The following is a 14,786-nucleotide window of genomic DNA, read 5'->3' on the forward strand; positions in this document are numbered from 1 at the left end:
CCTCCCCCCAAAAAAATTTAAGTTTAATTTTAAAAAGTATTTTCAGTTTCAATTCAAAAGTTATTTTCTACTCTCTAGTAAAAATAAAAGATATTTTCTCAAAAATATTTTTCATTCATAAATCAAACACTAAAAAATCTTTTCCAGAAAATATTTTTTACTCGCCAACCAAACATGAGAAAACAAGTCCAAAGTCTACTTGTTTTCTAGGAAAACATTTTCCTTCCTACCAAACACACCCTAAGTGTTTTGAGTTTGAAGCTTCTCTATTTTTTATTTTTTACGGTGTTGGTAAGGTCTGCATACACTTTAACCTTTTCAGACCCTATTTGTGGAATTTCACTAAATATGTTATTGCTGTACTTTTAGGCCAAAAAAAGTTACAAACATAAATTTTCAAATTTAATATTGTACTTTTGTAATATTAATTCATTCAGCCTATTTTAATATTGTACAAAAATATTTTACTTTTTGAGTCCCAAAATATTAAACATTGTCGTGTTCCAAAATTCATTCCGCCTATTTTAATACTTACAAAATAGTGTATATCTTTTTTTTTTATATATTTGACTAGCAGATATAATTATATTTGTCTGATTGACTAAATGGATAACTTTCCCCTCAATTAAATAAGTTTTGATAGAGAAATATTCAAGAAGCTCAAGCCAACTCCATGATCTCCAATTTTTTCCCACAACACAATTCTCCATCGCACTTGATTAGACAAGTCAAAAGCGCAAGAATCCTCTGCTATATGAACTTTCACCTTGTTGGTAAGAGTTCGATTTTCCACCTACCTTGTAATCTGCTTACCTATTTTTTTATTTTTTATTTTGCTTGGGCAAAATATGAAATGCTTTGTAAAGAATATTTACTAGCATGGAACATCAATCAATTAAGACAAACATTAAAGCTATAATATTTAGGTTTTTGGATTAATCAAAGTTAGGTTTCAGTTTTTTTCTAGAGAGTAGGAGTTACTTAAAATGACATAAAACTATATTACTTTTTTTTGTTTATTATGCACAAACAAAATCCAAGAGGGCTGTAAGAAAGGCAGGTACAGCATGAACATTGTGCAAGAAAGGCCTCCTCTGCTGTCAAATCTTTTCCAGTCTACGATTTAGATAAGACGTCCATGCCGTTGTTTCAACCATCAATCTGAAACACAGGAAACAGTAAAAGTCAGTTTTCACACACATGTTCATCTTCGAGAATGGAGAATCAGCGACCTATTAAGATGAACAGATACTGCTAAGGACATTTTTAGAGCCAATGGGACACTCTTTGCTATAAGATTCAATAAATAGCAGTCTTTTGTAACTTTCTTTGTTGAAGTCCTTCAATCGCAGGAGTTTTAATGAAAGTGAAAGTAACGAGAATGTCTATTAAGAAACTTATATAAACCTCTCTAACAAAATGTTCCAATCTGTCCCCTGAAAATTAAAAAGGAAAAAGGAGTCCATACAAGTCCTAAGTTTTCGCATCAATATTATGGATCGAAGGTCTGGCAAAAGAAAAGTGAAGAAGAATTATATGGAGGAAAGCATCAATTAGAAGAAAGAACAATTCAGTTCAAGCGGACAAGCAGAATGCTGAAAGCATAGCACAAATTCAATTCATTAATAATTTTGCAATTTTTAATGTCAAAATAATTGCAGAAAAAATGTTAAACTACATGCATAACTTCTTTTCTGGAACTCGGGGAAAATAATATTTAAAAATTTTACAGATCAAAAAGTGAAAGAGAAACAGAGACTTACGTAAGTTCTGAATTATCCTCCCGCCTACTTCAATTTTTGGAATATGGGAAATGTTGGACCACTGGGAGTTTGGGCTACTCCGATTGGTGCAACTTTCTTCTAACTGCGGGCAGCCATTAATTATTAGTTTCCATAATTTAGTGAGGCGCAGCATGGCATATCTGGATGGCAGATGTTGTAGTTTTTCGCAGTTACGTAAACTTAATTCTTTCAAAGAAACAAGGTTGCCAAGCCCATCCGACAGACCTTCTAACAATAGACAATAACGGATCTCCAGATACCGTAATTTGGGCATGACATCTGAGAAGTCCACATGTTGTAGCCTTTTGCACCCCATTAGATGTAATGTTACAAGAGAAGTAAGGTTGTCAAGTCTATGAGGAAGAGCCTCAATTCCGAAATCATGTATATGGATCTTTGTTAGGGCAGAGAGTTGCATAAGCTGATAAGGCAGAGAATCCCAACGCGTCCATCCATACACCTCCAATGTATGAAGGGACGATAGCTGTTGAATGCCATTAAAAATCAATTGGAATGCCTCAAAATCCACCATCTCTGAGAAAGGACCAATTTCCAATACCTTTAACCCTGTGAGGTGGTGAAGGCCCCCTGTGGGTACACTAATCAACTTGGGACAATTTGATAAACCCAAATATGAAATTGAAGGCATTTCCCATACGTGTAAAGGCAAGGAAACTAAGTTGTCACAGCAGCTGACCTTCAAAGTCTGTAGAGACCGACAATGCTCTAGCATTCCACTTGGTAAACTGGTCAATCCAAAACACAGTGATAAATCAAGACTTTGGAGGGAAGTCAAACGATTCTCTACACTGGGAACAGGAAGAGAACTGAAATTGGGGCAGAAGAATATTTGTAAGCTCTCAAGAGAATGGAGATCGTACAGGCTTTGGGGCAATTCACGAAACTCTCTGCAGTGTGTGACCAATAGTTGTTGAAGAGAAAGGTTATTGCGTAGCATCTCATCAGGAAGACAAGTGAGCTCTTTCACATCATTCACAGTAAGCTTTACCAGAGATGTCAAGTTGCTACACAAGTTCAACAATGGCATTTCACTGTCAACTCCTTCAATGCTTAATTCACGGAGGATTTCCAATTGACGTGGGGTACCTTTTAACAGTGGACACTTTGTGATCCTCAACTTCTCAAGCGCAGAAAACATTCTAACTCCAACTTCATCACCCTTCCACTCAATAAGGCTATTCATATTCTGCAATACTAGTTCTTTCAGTGATGGGAACACTTGGATATTGCCATTATTGCTGCTTGATCCATTATCATTAACATCAACGCCATAAAATGTAGATCCAATGCATTCCAATTCAAGGAATCCTATCAGTTCAAGATGCCGAAGGAACTTCAGTTGGCCAAGTGATGGGATTTCTTTGCACCTTTTGCAGCCACTTAATTTCAACTTGACCAAATTTGGTAGCAATCCTTCACTGAACCATGAAGGAAATTTAGTCCCAAAATAGTCCACTATTGCTAAGGTTTTCAAGTTCGGATGCGGTTGAAGACCATCCAACACATGCTCATCATTGATCTCACAGCCTTCTGATTCATCATGGGTCCATAAATATGTCAGCTTGTAGATATTTGGTTTCTCCTGTAAATATGCTGTTCGAGCCTCTTCTTTATTTACGACTAATTGGAGATGTTTGATTGTCAATTCACCTCTAAGGTTTTTCAAATGACCTAATTCTTCTATTCGACGACCTTTCGCTAAACCTACATAGAAAAACTGTAGCGTCTGAAGACTAGTCAATTGCCCCATATTAAGTGGCATCTGAAACTGATAATTACCTATAAACCTTGATCTCCGACCCGCAAAATAAAGATATGTTGGGTAATGATAGATGCAATATATGTGTCTCAAACTTATCATATTTGCCATTTCTTCTGGAAGCTTCCTAAGTGAGAAACAGCTATTGATTCTCAATGTTTGCAAATTGTAGAGCTTGCAAATGGAGTTGGGCAATGCTTTGATCTCAGTGCTGGAGAGATCAAGATATCTCAAGTATATTAGCTTGCCGATTTTGGCTGACAATACCTTGATGCCTGACCTGGACAAATTTAAAACTCTCAAGAACTGAAAGCTCAACAACAGTTCTTCAGATATAATTCTTTTCCAGAACAATGTGCACAAACGTCCTGACTCGTTTATCTTATCTATTTGATCACTTGGTGAGTCCCATCCAAAGTATCGGACTTGAGAAAGATTTTCTCCTCCAATACTCTTTTGATCAAATAGTTTAGACTTTAAAATATCTCCAGCCAAATCATGCACAAGATCATGCATCTTACAGTGTGTTATATTGTTCAGATCATCTAGCTTAACATCTTGCAGCAAGGAATTTTGCAACAAAAGTTGAAAAGCCTTGTTCCCAACGTCTTCCATCAAAGTGGTCTCTTGAGATGGACAGAGAAAACCTTCTGCCATCCAGAGTTGGATAAGCTGGTCCTTTTCAAACTCAAAATCTTTTGGAAAAATGGCAAAGTAAGCAAAACACTTTTTCAGATGTGGAGATGGTAGATAATCATAGCTGAGTTTTAGGATCTTCTTTATGCTATTTTCCCCGTTATCATCTTCCCCCGCAACAAGGGGATTGCCATTAAGAACTGCCCGCCATTCATGTTTTTCCTTGTTGCATAAGAGGCCTCCCAACACACTTGCAGCCAATGGTAGACCTTGACACATTTCAACTATCTTGTTCTCCATGCTCATTATTTCCTGCGGAACTTCCCCATCAACAAACGCTCTTTGTTTGAAAATGGACCAACAATGATCTCTTGCTAATCTTCGCAACATATGAAGATCTTCTGCTACTATGGATGCCACCTGCTTCATACGAGTAGTCATAAGAATGCAGTTTCCTCTGGATGTATTTATTCCTCTCAAGGTGTCCATGAACTCATGCCACGATATAGAGTCAACACGCCACATATCATCTAGGACAAGCAAATACATTTTTCCTTCCAATTCATCTTGTAGCTTCTTAACTATTAAATCTCTCCTTTGAACCTCAACTTTCCTCTCTGTCAATGATTCAAGGATTTGTTCAAGAAAGCTCTTAGTTTCTGACATTTCAGGTAGGCACAACCAAACTCTCTTTTCGAACTGCTGCTTGATGTGTTCATCATTGAAAATTCTCTTAGCCACAGTTGTTTTCCCTAAACCCGCCATACCCACTATGGGAATGGTGCACAGAACAACATCCTTTCTCATGTTCAAAATCTTCTCTTTTATTTCAGCAACATCTTTGTCTCTACCAACAACATCCGAAGCAACAACTAAGGAATCTGTTTCTCGAATTGGAAGTATTTTCTGAGAAGGAACCATCAGTGGTTTGAGACCGAGGTCATTGGCTAACTGATTGATAGCCTTCAACTCTTCATTGATGTTGTTTATTTTTCGCGACATTTTGTACTTAAAAGCAGTATGAGAAAAGAAGCTGCTGACCTTTTCCATTAGTTTGGTTCGGATGTTCATGACTTGTGCTTTGAGATATTCATATCTGAATTCGTCAAACACGTTTTCAGCATCTTCAGCAACTCTCTCAAGCATCTTGAGCCATTGTTCAACAGCCTGATCATCAACTTGTCGTCTTTCAGCATCATGAATGAGAGCTTGAATCATGGATACATATTTTGTCAGAATTCTTAGATTTTTCTTGCAGTTCCTTAAACTCTTGGCCTCCTCAATAGTGAGAGAAAGCAGTTTATCAAGCACAACTTTAACAGTAGCACCAATTACAAGATCGGCCATCGTTGCAATGCTCTTTACAAAGTTGTTTTTTTCCTCTATACACCAAAATCTTCTCAAATTTCTTGCAGAAGTATTATTTTGCTTGTTGTTTGCCGGCCTCTACAAGAAAGAGAATAATTCATAGACAATAATTTGAATAAAGAATGTATTTTTTTTTGGATTAACAGCTAATCATCCTTTAAATAAATAATTTGTGTGTTGTTTTTATTTCTAATGAATGACATTCTGCTACAAGAAAATAAGGATACCAAAAAGGAAGTCACATTCAAATCAAGTTTTTACATCGTATTGCCCTTCAAACAGACTGGTGTTTAATTATTGCTCCTGCTTCTCATTTTATGAAAATTTGGAGGACCAAAATATATCTGTCCAGACCTAATTCGCTCCGCATAAGTTTACATAACTTTTATTTTATTTTTTGCATTATGCCCTCCCGGCTCCCGACATACACATAACTTGTGGAATATTATGATACGAACATGTAAACTTATATCATGGGAAAGCTATTTGTTATTTCAATATGAGGGGCATTGCCATAACTTACTATTCCTTTTACTTCATAACTTATGGTATATTATAATACAAACATGACTTATATTGCGAAAAAGTTGTGATTTTGGTGTAAAAGGCATATCTTACATGGTAATCTTGGCTGTTTCATTATTTTAGGGCTGGAGGGGAAGCCCTAGAATACAAACCCAGTGCCAATCAAAATTGGTCTTCTCTGGGTGTCCACCACTCTACCATCAACTGATGGTTTGTTATGATCCAACTAATTAAACTCGAAAATTAATTAATTAAACTAATCCAATCGAACTCAACAATTTTGTTCAGAAGACTTCTGTCATCATCAGAGACAATAGCTAATGGATGATCTTAGGCTTCCTAAAAACATCATTTGAAAAGAAGAAAAAAAGGAAGGAAAATGTTAATATTGAAATTATGATAGATTTTTTAGATATATTTTTTTTTCATTTTAGAAGCTTTAATCTTTCCAAAGAAGAATTAGTTTAAGTATATTGCAACATCAAGTTTTGTTAGAATTCTTCTTAATAAAAAAAATTCCATTTTGACATATCCAAATAAAATATGTTTCTTTATGTAACTAAATTATAACAAGTTTATTTTTTCCCCTTACTTTATGTATGTGTATTTGAGTCGAAGCAAGGTTTTGTGACTTCTAGTGGCATTTGAGTTGATTATGATGCAATTCAATATATGTATCAATTTAGTTTTTATTTTTCATGCATCACCATATCATATCAATCTATAAGTAGGAACAAAAAAAGTTAAAAATTGAATTACGGTTTATCCTACTATAAATTAAAATGCTATAAAACATTTAACTATTTAATTTAAATATTAAATCATATCATTTTAATTAAAATGTTAATGACTTTTGCATTTCCTTAGATTAATTCCTAATTAAAATATCAGTAATTACTTTTATTTTGTATGTTTTGATTTTTATTTTATTACACATAGAAAATCCAATAATATATGTGTCATTTAAATTTATTATTTACAGTACAAAACTTGTATCAAGTATATTGGGATAAAGGTATAAGGCATGTCTCACATAAACCGCAATCGCTACACTCTCTGTCACAACCTCTATTCTTTGAGTGAGCACTTTGTGCATATTGGGTGAGCCCTCATTGTGCAATAACCTGCAAATCACATATAGAATGGAAACGTACTTGGCAAGTCCTATGCAACAAAATGAAAACCGTACTTGGCAAGCTCTATGCAACAAACTTGATTCAACAAACATTGAAGGGGAATCAATTTAAAATCATCCATGTGGATAACCATCCTCCAAACCAATTGAGTCATCCAAATACCATTTTGGACACGGTTAGTAACACACTGTTGCGGCGAGATATTGCTAAAACCTCCCTTGTTTTACATTTTCCTTAAAACAAGATTTTAGGATAAAGACAAACAGATCCATGTAACTTTCAATAATTGTCTTTTGTGGCCTCATTTATTTTTTCAATAATACTCGCGAAAGACATGTAATTTCTTCAAACGTTAACAATATATATATATAATTTCAATTTTACCAAAAAAGAATTATGAAGAGAGTGGTTCCAATGCATGGACATAAATTTTGTAAATGAATTATGACAGAGTGATTCCAATGCCTAACTGTAATTCTATTCATGAAAAGTTTTGTTCTTACATCATAGGATGAAACAGACGCAATTGAATTCATCAACATCTCAAGTAGAATTTCACCGAATATGTTGTTTTCATCATGGCGACTCAATTAATGAAAGGCACTATCAGTGGATTGGGGTATAATCCACAATGTGTTACAATATAGCAAGGAAAAAACTGTGATGGCAAAACCAAAACATCAAAAATCTTTAAGTACTACTACAAACTGCATTCCCAGCAGTCAAAACTCAGAAATAAGATATGCTCTGCCTACGAGAACTTTTTCTCAGTTCAGAATTGTCAAGGCTCAAAACATCAGAACATAACTGTTAAAAGTTGCAATGTGAAAATCGATCACAGGTCCTAGAATGACCATTTCCACACTGGGAATTTGGTCAGCCCAAGAGAGTCCTAGTTAGTACGGTTCAACAGGGGTGCGGAAGCTTGCTCCGGCATATACAGCATCTGAACCAAGTTCCTCGTCAATTCTCAAGAGCTGATGGAATGAATGAGAAATCAGAACTGACTACAGAAAGAAGCGCCCGAAAATAGTAATACCATCAAAGTAAACTGTACTATTAGGGTAAGTACCTGGTTGTACTTTGCAAGACGTTCTGATCTGCAGGGAGCTCCAGTCTTGATTTGTCCCTACAAGAATCCGGGAAATACACAATTGATACCAAAGACTACTCCGAGTTGACTCTATAAATTAGATTAGACAAAAGTGCATTTACAAAATTACCGTTGACAAACCAACAGCAAGATCAGCAATGAAGGTATCCTCCGTCTCTCCACTGCACCAAATAACCAAAGATCATTAACAAGTGTCTTAAACAACAAAGCATAACTGAATTTCCTCTTTCTGAAAGCTTATTCCAGAGGATCATGATCTCCTTACCTGCGGTGGCTAGTCATTACACCCCAACCAGCTTGCTTAGACATTTTCACAGCTTCGATACTCTCAGTCACGCTGCCAATTTGGTTAACCTGCACACAAAATCAGAATGAAATATTGCAGCAGTGTGAACTCCAAATTAAGAGGACATAACAGCAATATGGCAAACTTAGATGATGTGACAAGTACCTTAAGAAGAAGTGCATTGCAAGTCTTTTCACTGATTGCCTTGGCAACTCTCTGCACAGATACAACTAATAATTATATGGTTTCCAAAAGCATTAAGAAAGTAACTCATACACACAAAAACCAGGTGCTCTACCCATTTTCTTTAATGATGGAACATCTAAGCATGCAGCTCTAAGCAAGAAAATGACAACTAGTTGTATAACACTTCAGTTTTACCTTAGGATTGGTGACAAGAAGGTCATCTCCTACAATTTGTACTTTCTCCCCAATTTCAGCAGTGAGCTTAGCATAGGTCTCCCAGTCATCTTGGTCAAATGGATCTTCTATCGAAACAATAGGGTACTCAGACACAAATGACTTGTACAAATCTTTGAGCTGGTCACCTGAGATCTTTTGGGAGCCATTGTTGTTCTGCAAAGATGAAACAATTGAAGCAAATCAGATTAGATAATAAATCAGACACGAAACTACCTCAATAAAGAGTCCTATAATTTCCAGCTCATATGAATATCCATTTCCCAAGTAGGTAGTTAGTGGTTATTAGTTATTACTGATTAATCTCTATTGCTGAGTTCTGAGAAAGGTTTTTCACCAAAAGAGATGATCAAAAAGGCCTAATTTATCAGTTACCAATTTTAAGTTTACGTGGCTTCAAAACCATCAAGATTACAGATTCATGTTAACGCAGAAAATCCAGTCCAACATTCTTTATGGAGATAAAACCTGTAACTGTCAACTGATAGTGAAAGAAAGCCACTAATATTACAGTTTGAATGCACTAATAGGCATAGTCAGAAAGAACCTCTTCTTTGAAGTTCAAATCATAAGTTTTGTCCTTTCCATAGAATTCAGATGCTGCAACATCCATTCCAATAACAACCTAAAAGGAAAATAATCTTAGCTTCTATATTATTAAAAGCAGTTGGAAAAAGGTCTGATTTAAACGCAGTTGAGAGCTTACTTTTCCAGTATAGCCTGCTTTTTCGATGGCAGTCTTGAGCAATTCAAGACCCTCCTTGTTCTCCTGAATTTTCAAAAGCCATAGTCACGTGATGTAAAAGGGTAACCATTCAACAGTATGCCATTCATCAGCATAAATTTATACTTCACCTGGATATTAGGAGCGAAACCACCCTCATCACCAACATTTGTTGCATCCTGGCCATATTTCTTCTTAATCACAGCCTAGAATTAGAGTAAACTGTCATCAGCTACTGATAGAAATAAAAGAAAAAGGATGTCATATCAACAAATTTAAATACTCCCTTGGTCCCATTTTATGCAGCATAATTTGGATGTGCATGGAGTTCAAGAAATAAAGACTTTTGACACATAAGCTAAGAATATGCAAAATACCAAAATTATAGTTAGCACCAACAATTAAGTGAGAGGTCACGACAGTTGTGCATATTTTTTACTATTCTCTCAACTGAGAAAAGGTAGAACTTTTCCATCAAATGGAATCTAAAAGTTATTTTAGTAAAGGTAAAATGAAGATGGATAGATTACATAGTTTCTTAATATAGAAAGGTAACAGTCTTTCAGTGAGAAACTAAAAAGGAAAGACCATCACATAAAATTTGGCATAGGGAGCACTGTATTTTCTAGCCTTATGGACCTCAAAGAAAGAAAAAGGAAAAGAAAAGAACAACTTATCCTCTATGTTTTGACTTTGAAACAAATAAATACTAAGGGAATAGAAGCTAGAACAACTGTGTGAAACCTTCAAATGGTGATACACTTCACAGCCCATCTTCATGGCCTCCTTAAAACTAGAAGCTCCAACAGGAAGAATCATAAATTCCTGCAAATAACAACTAATTAGTAATCTTTTATCTAAGCATCATTTAACTACATCTTTAAGCAGGAGAAAATACATGCCTGCATTGCAAGTTTGTTTCCAGCATGGGACCCACCATTGATGACGTTGAAAGCAGGAACAGGCAAAACCAACTTTTTGTTACCCGCCAAATTGGCAATATGCTGCAAAGAGAAGGCAACTCAAATTGTAACACCCAATCAGATAACTTTTTCTAGCCAGATATAAGTAAAGAAGAGAATGTAGACTTGGATGTTCTCTATTTCCTTTTTGGGCAAATAAATTGCCATGATGGAGAACTAAAATAGAATAGTAATAGAAATAGTATCAATGCCAAAATTAAAACAGTAGAAAGCTACCCTCATATTTGAATAATAAATTCAAAATATAAAAATGTTCCCACATTGAAGATCGAAGAAGAAATGGATAAAGGAATTGGGTCAATCTCTTTCATTTGGACTCGGCTTAATTGGCAACAGAAGATTTAAAGAGTAGATTACTGGCAAAAGTGAACATTGAACTCCATAATTTTTTTTTGGGTGATATACCTTATAAAGCGGAATGTTCTTGACAGCAGCACCAGCTTTGCAGACTGCAAGTGACACAGCAAGGATGGCATTTGCACCAAGCTGTCAAAAAAGGCCAACACAGGTAAATTGGTAATTTGTGCACTTCTGATAGTTACATGTGACCTAAAGTTAAGCTTCTGCTTGTATACCTTTTGCTTGCACCAACCCCACTCATTTTGAGTTCCATCTAGTTGATGAACCATGTAGTTATCGAGACCAGTCTGATCAGTCGGGTCCTACAAAGCAAGAAAACACACCTCACATATCATGCATAAAAACAACTCTCATTGCCCACTACACTAATAGGAAGCATTATGGTATTCCTTCACACCAAGCAAATAACCATCAGAACATTTTTGCAAGAAACATCTTTTCCAAAGGTAAAAGAAATTATAAGAGGAGGCATACCTTGCCAATAAGAGCAGGGCCAATGATTGAGTTGACATTGTTTACGGCCTACATGGGTGGAAAAAGGTAAACGAGCAGTTTGCAGTGAACGGTAAAATCAACCAATTACGTGTTTTGAGATGCAATACCAACCTTTGAAACACCCTTCCCAAGGTACTCAGACCCTCCATCTCTCAATTCAAGGGCTTCATATATTCCTATCAAATGAATGAAGACATTTAATTCAAGATAGTCAGAGAAGGAGCTACCAATCAACAATCTCAAGAAATAAAACACATACGTTGCATTTCATCCAAACTGAACCATGTTATTCTTGGATCAGTGGCACTTAACAACATCTAATAATATATCTCTTCACCAGCCAAAAGGTGCTACAACCGGTAATAGGATCAAGCCAATCAAAAACAGTGCATTGTCATGCAATATCCTTCTAGATGCGAATGGTTCAAATTTCAAGAGATTCCTTGGAAAACATTGATATTAAAGAAATTTTCCTTTAAAGAGACCAAAGGTTGGCCACTTTTCTTACTTAAACAGCCAAACAGAAACTCATAACACGTAAAGGATGACATCAACCAAGAAACAACAACAACAACATACCCAGTGTAATCCCAAAAGTGGGATTCTACGTAGGATAGAGTGTGGTGCAGCAAATCAAAATAGTTATGAAAAAGGAAATAAAACATGTCAATTAATAAGGAAAGTAGTACAGAGCCTACACACAAAAGAACAACAACAACAACAATGAAATAACACTGTAAACTGAAATGCAATAGACAACAGATGGAAACAAATGTCAAAAACAAGAAACTACAAGTATACGAACTAGTACTACGACAGACACTGTGCGCTACCATACTCACACCAGCCTAATCCCACCGAAAAATGAGACAAACATTAAACAAATCATCACTTTAAAACACAAAACTTAATCATTGGCTTTGCATGTCTGTATAAACACTACCAAACCAGTACATTCAGTTTTAAGGCAAAAAAAATAAAATCAACTAATACAACGAATATAAACAGATTTTCACCTGTTGATGCGCCACTAGGAACCGCAGCTCTCTCCCAGACGCCATTTGACAGATGAACATCAACCTAAAACATGTACACAGCAAACAAAAAGTAAACTATCAAAAAACCATCAGAATCGGATCGAAAAACGAACAATGTAATACAGAAAACATGGAAAAATGCTGAAATCGAAGGAGATCTGAAGAAGAACGAACCTCAACCGTTGGATTACCACGGCTATCGAAGATCTGACGAGCCTTGACGGACTTGATAGTTGCCATGAATAAGGTATGAGTTTGGGATATGCGTTCGAAGGTGTTGGTTGTTTGTGAGAGTAGTGAGAAGATACGCCACGAATTTGTAGAGAAAGGTAATATAATTACAACCGTTGGATGGGTTCCGATGGATCTCTTGACGTTTTCCCACGATGAGGGCCGGGTATCGATTGGTTCGGTTTTAAGCTTATTAATTATCGGTTTGTAGGCATATTAGATCATTATAGAATTATTAATATATTGACTTATTAAATCATTATCGATTTAGTTATCAATTTAAATGTTAAGATTTGATATTAAAAAAAATTGAAAATTAATTAGAAACAAGGTGACAAATTAAATGAACCATGTTAATGAGTTGACACATTGCATCTTGTTCAAAAGCAAACACTGTCATATTGTGGAATAATCGAGAGTTTGAGATAACCAGAAATAAAAATATGAAATTGAACTCTTAAGTCATTTTTTCTATATATATCAAATGGTATAAATATTATTTTATTTACTATTCGGGTATTGGTTAACCCGTTAAACAAAAACCTCTAACCGTTAAGAATCAATAATTCGATAATTAAAAAAAATCAAACGGTTACCAAAATTGCTAAACCAATAACAAATTATATCGATAAATTAATAACTTTTTTTTTTCCAGTTTGGATTATTGGTGTTGGTTCAATTTTGAACAATTCTACCCTCGATATATGTAAGCTATTGAAAATGAATTCGTGAAACCAACATCAGTTGTGGTCCAATAAGTATTGAGACTGCTTCACCCTAAATTAAAGATGTTGAATGTTGGGCCATCACTTCTAGAATGAGTTTTATTGTGCGCGATTTGAATTTGGTTAAAGATCCTATATGGAAATCAAACACAAAATATAAAATAAAAAAGAATTTGCCAATATTAAAGGATGAAAAAGTTGAAGTGAATCTATAGCTAGAATAAAAAATTATAACTTCAAACAAAAAATCAATTGAAATTTGTTACTAAATATTTGTATAAATTTAGTCTTTAATCAATAATCAAACGACTACATATTCCATTTATTTGATTTAAGGCCATAAAATATCGGATTAGTATTGTACTTATATTCTACTCCTTATAAATGTTTCTCATACTAAACTAACAATGTGTTAATATGAACAATTTATTATGAAAATAAATTTCTTAATAATAAGGAACATAACTTTTCTAATGGTTTTTTAATATATATATATATATATATATATATATATATATATTTTATAATGGTGTCATTCTCAATCTCTGACACACCCTTATTTTTACTATCACTCTCGTAGTATCCGCCCCTACCTTCACTTCCACTTCCACCTCCACCTTCATATTTTATGGTATTTATCTAGATTATATATAAATATTTTAGAAATATCTCTTCTGTTTAATTATCAAATACAAAATAATACTAAATAAAAAACTCATTTATTTTTCCTAAAATATAGATGACAAATATTTTTCTCCATACTAAACATAGATGCAATTTCTTTTCCTGTCCCATTTCCTCCTCCCGTGTACTAAAATCAAGAGTTCAATGGTTGCCTTGTGTGAAATATTGTCACTTATGAGTTATAAATTGATTTTAATTTATAATTATGTAATGGGTAAATATTTTGATGTTTATTAAATACGTAATACATTAAAATGTACTTATAAGTTTGTTTGATTAGCTTATTAACTTGATCAAATATTTTCTTATTGTATGTCTGACTAGGTTTTTAGAAAATTAAAAAAATGCATTTTTTTTCGATGTTCAATATCTACATTCGATTAGTACATTGTAGGGACCTATGAGGAGGTTCCAAGCTTTTTAATCTTCTTCCTCTTTTGTTTTTCTCTCTTTTCAATTTTCTTTACTTCTTAACTTTTCCTTAGCTTTAATTATTTT

At 34.6% G+C, this 14,786-nt stretch overlaps 2 protein-coding genes across 2 annotated transcripts; both read right to left on the reverse strand.

The window, feature by feature from the left end:
* Positions 1-1,100: 1,100 nt before the first annotated feature.
* LOC102590697 (putative disease resistance protein RGA3) lies at positions 1,101-5,547 on the reverse strand. The gene is made up of 2 exons (XM_006339204.1): positions 2,045-5,547; positions 1,101-1,161 (listed from the first exon to the last, which is right to left on the reverse strand). The coding sequence occupies exons 1-2, from the start codon at positions 5,545-5,547 to the stop codon at positions 1,101-1,103; spliced, it is 3,564 nt and encodes a 1,187-aa protein (XP_006339266.1).
* Positions 5,548-7,794: 2,247 nt separating this feature from the next.
* LOC102595588 (enolase-like) lies at positions 7,795-12,944 on the reverse strand. The gene is made up of 17 exons (XM_006338883.2): positions 12,823-12,944; positions 12,628-12,691; positions 11,723-11,787; positions 11,591-11,638; positions 11,332-11,418; positions 11,162-11,242; positions 10,676-10,777; positions 10,518-10,598; positions 9,905-9,979; positions 9,756-9,818; positions 9,597-9,674; positions 9,011-9,205; positions 8,795-8,845; positions 8,609-8,697; positions 8,453-8,504; positions 8,302-8,358; positions 7,795-8,206 (listed from the first exon to the last, which is right to left on the reverse strand). The coding sequence occupies exons 1-17, from the start codon at positions 12,886-12,888 to the stop codon at positions 8,126-8,128; spliced, it is 1,335 nt and encodes a 444-aa protein (XP_006338945.1). The 5' UTR covers positions 12,889-12,944; the 3' UTR covers positions 7,795-8,125.
* Between the last annotated feature and the right edge of the window lie 1,842 nt (positions 12,945-14,786).

Source organism: Solanum tuberosum, unplaced genomic scaffold (genome assembly GCF_000226075.1).
Source record: "Solanum tuberosum cultivar DM 1-3 516 R44 unplaced genomic scaffold, SolTub_3.0 scf00008, whole genome shotgun sequence".
Classification (NCBI taxonomy): Eukaryota; Viridiplantae; Streptophyta; class Magnoliopsida; order Solanales; family Solanaceae; genus Solanum; species Solanum tuberosum.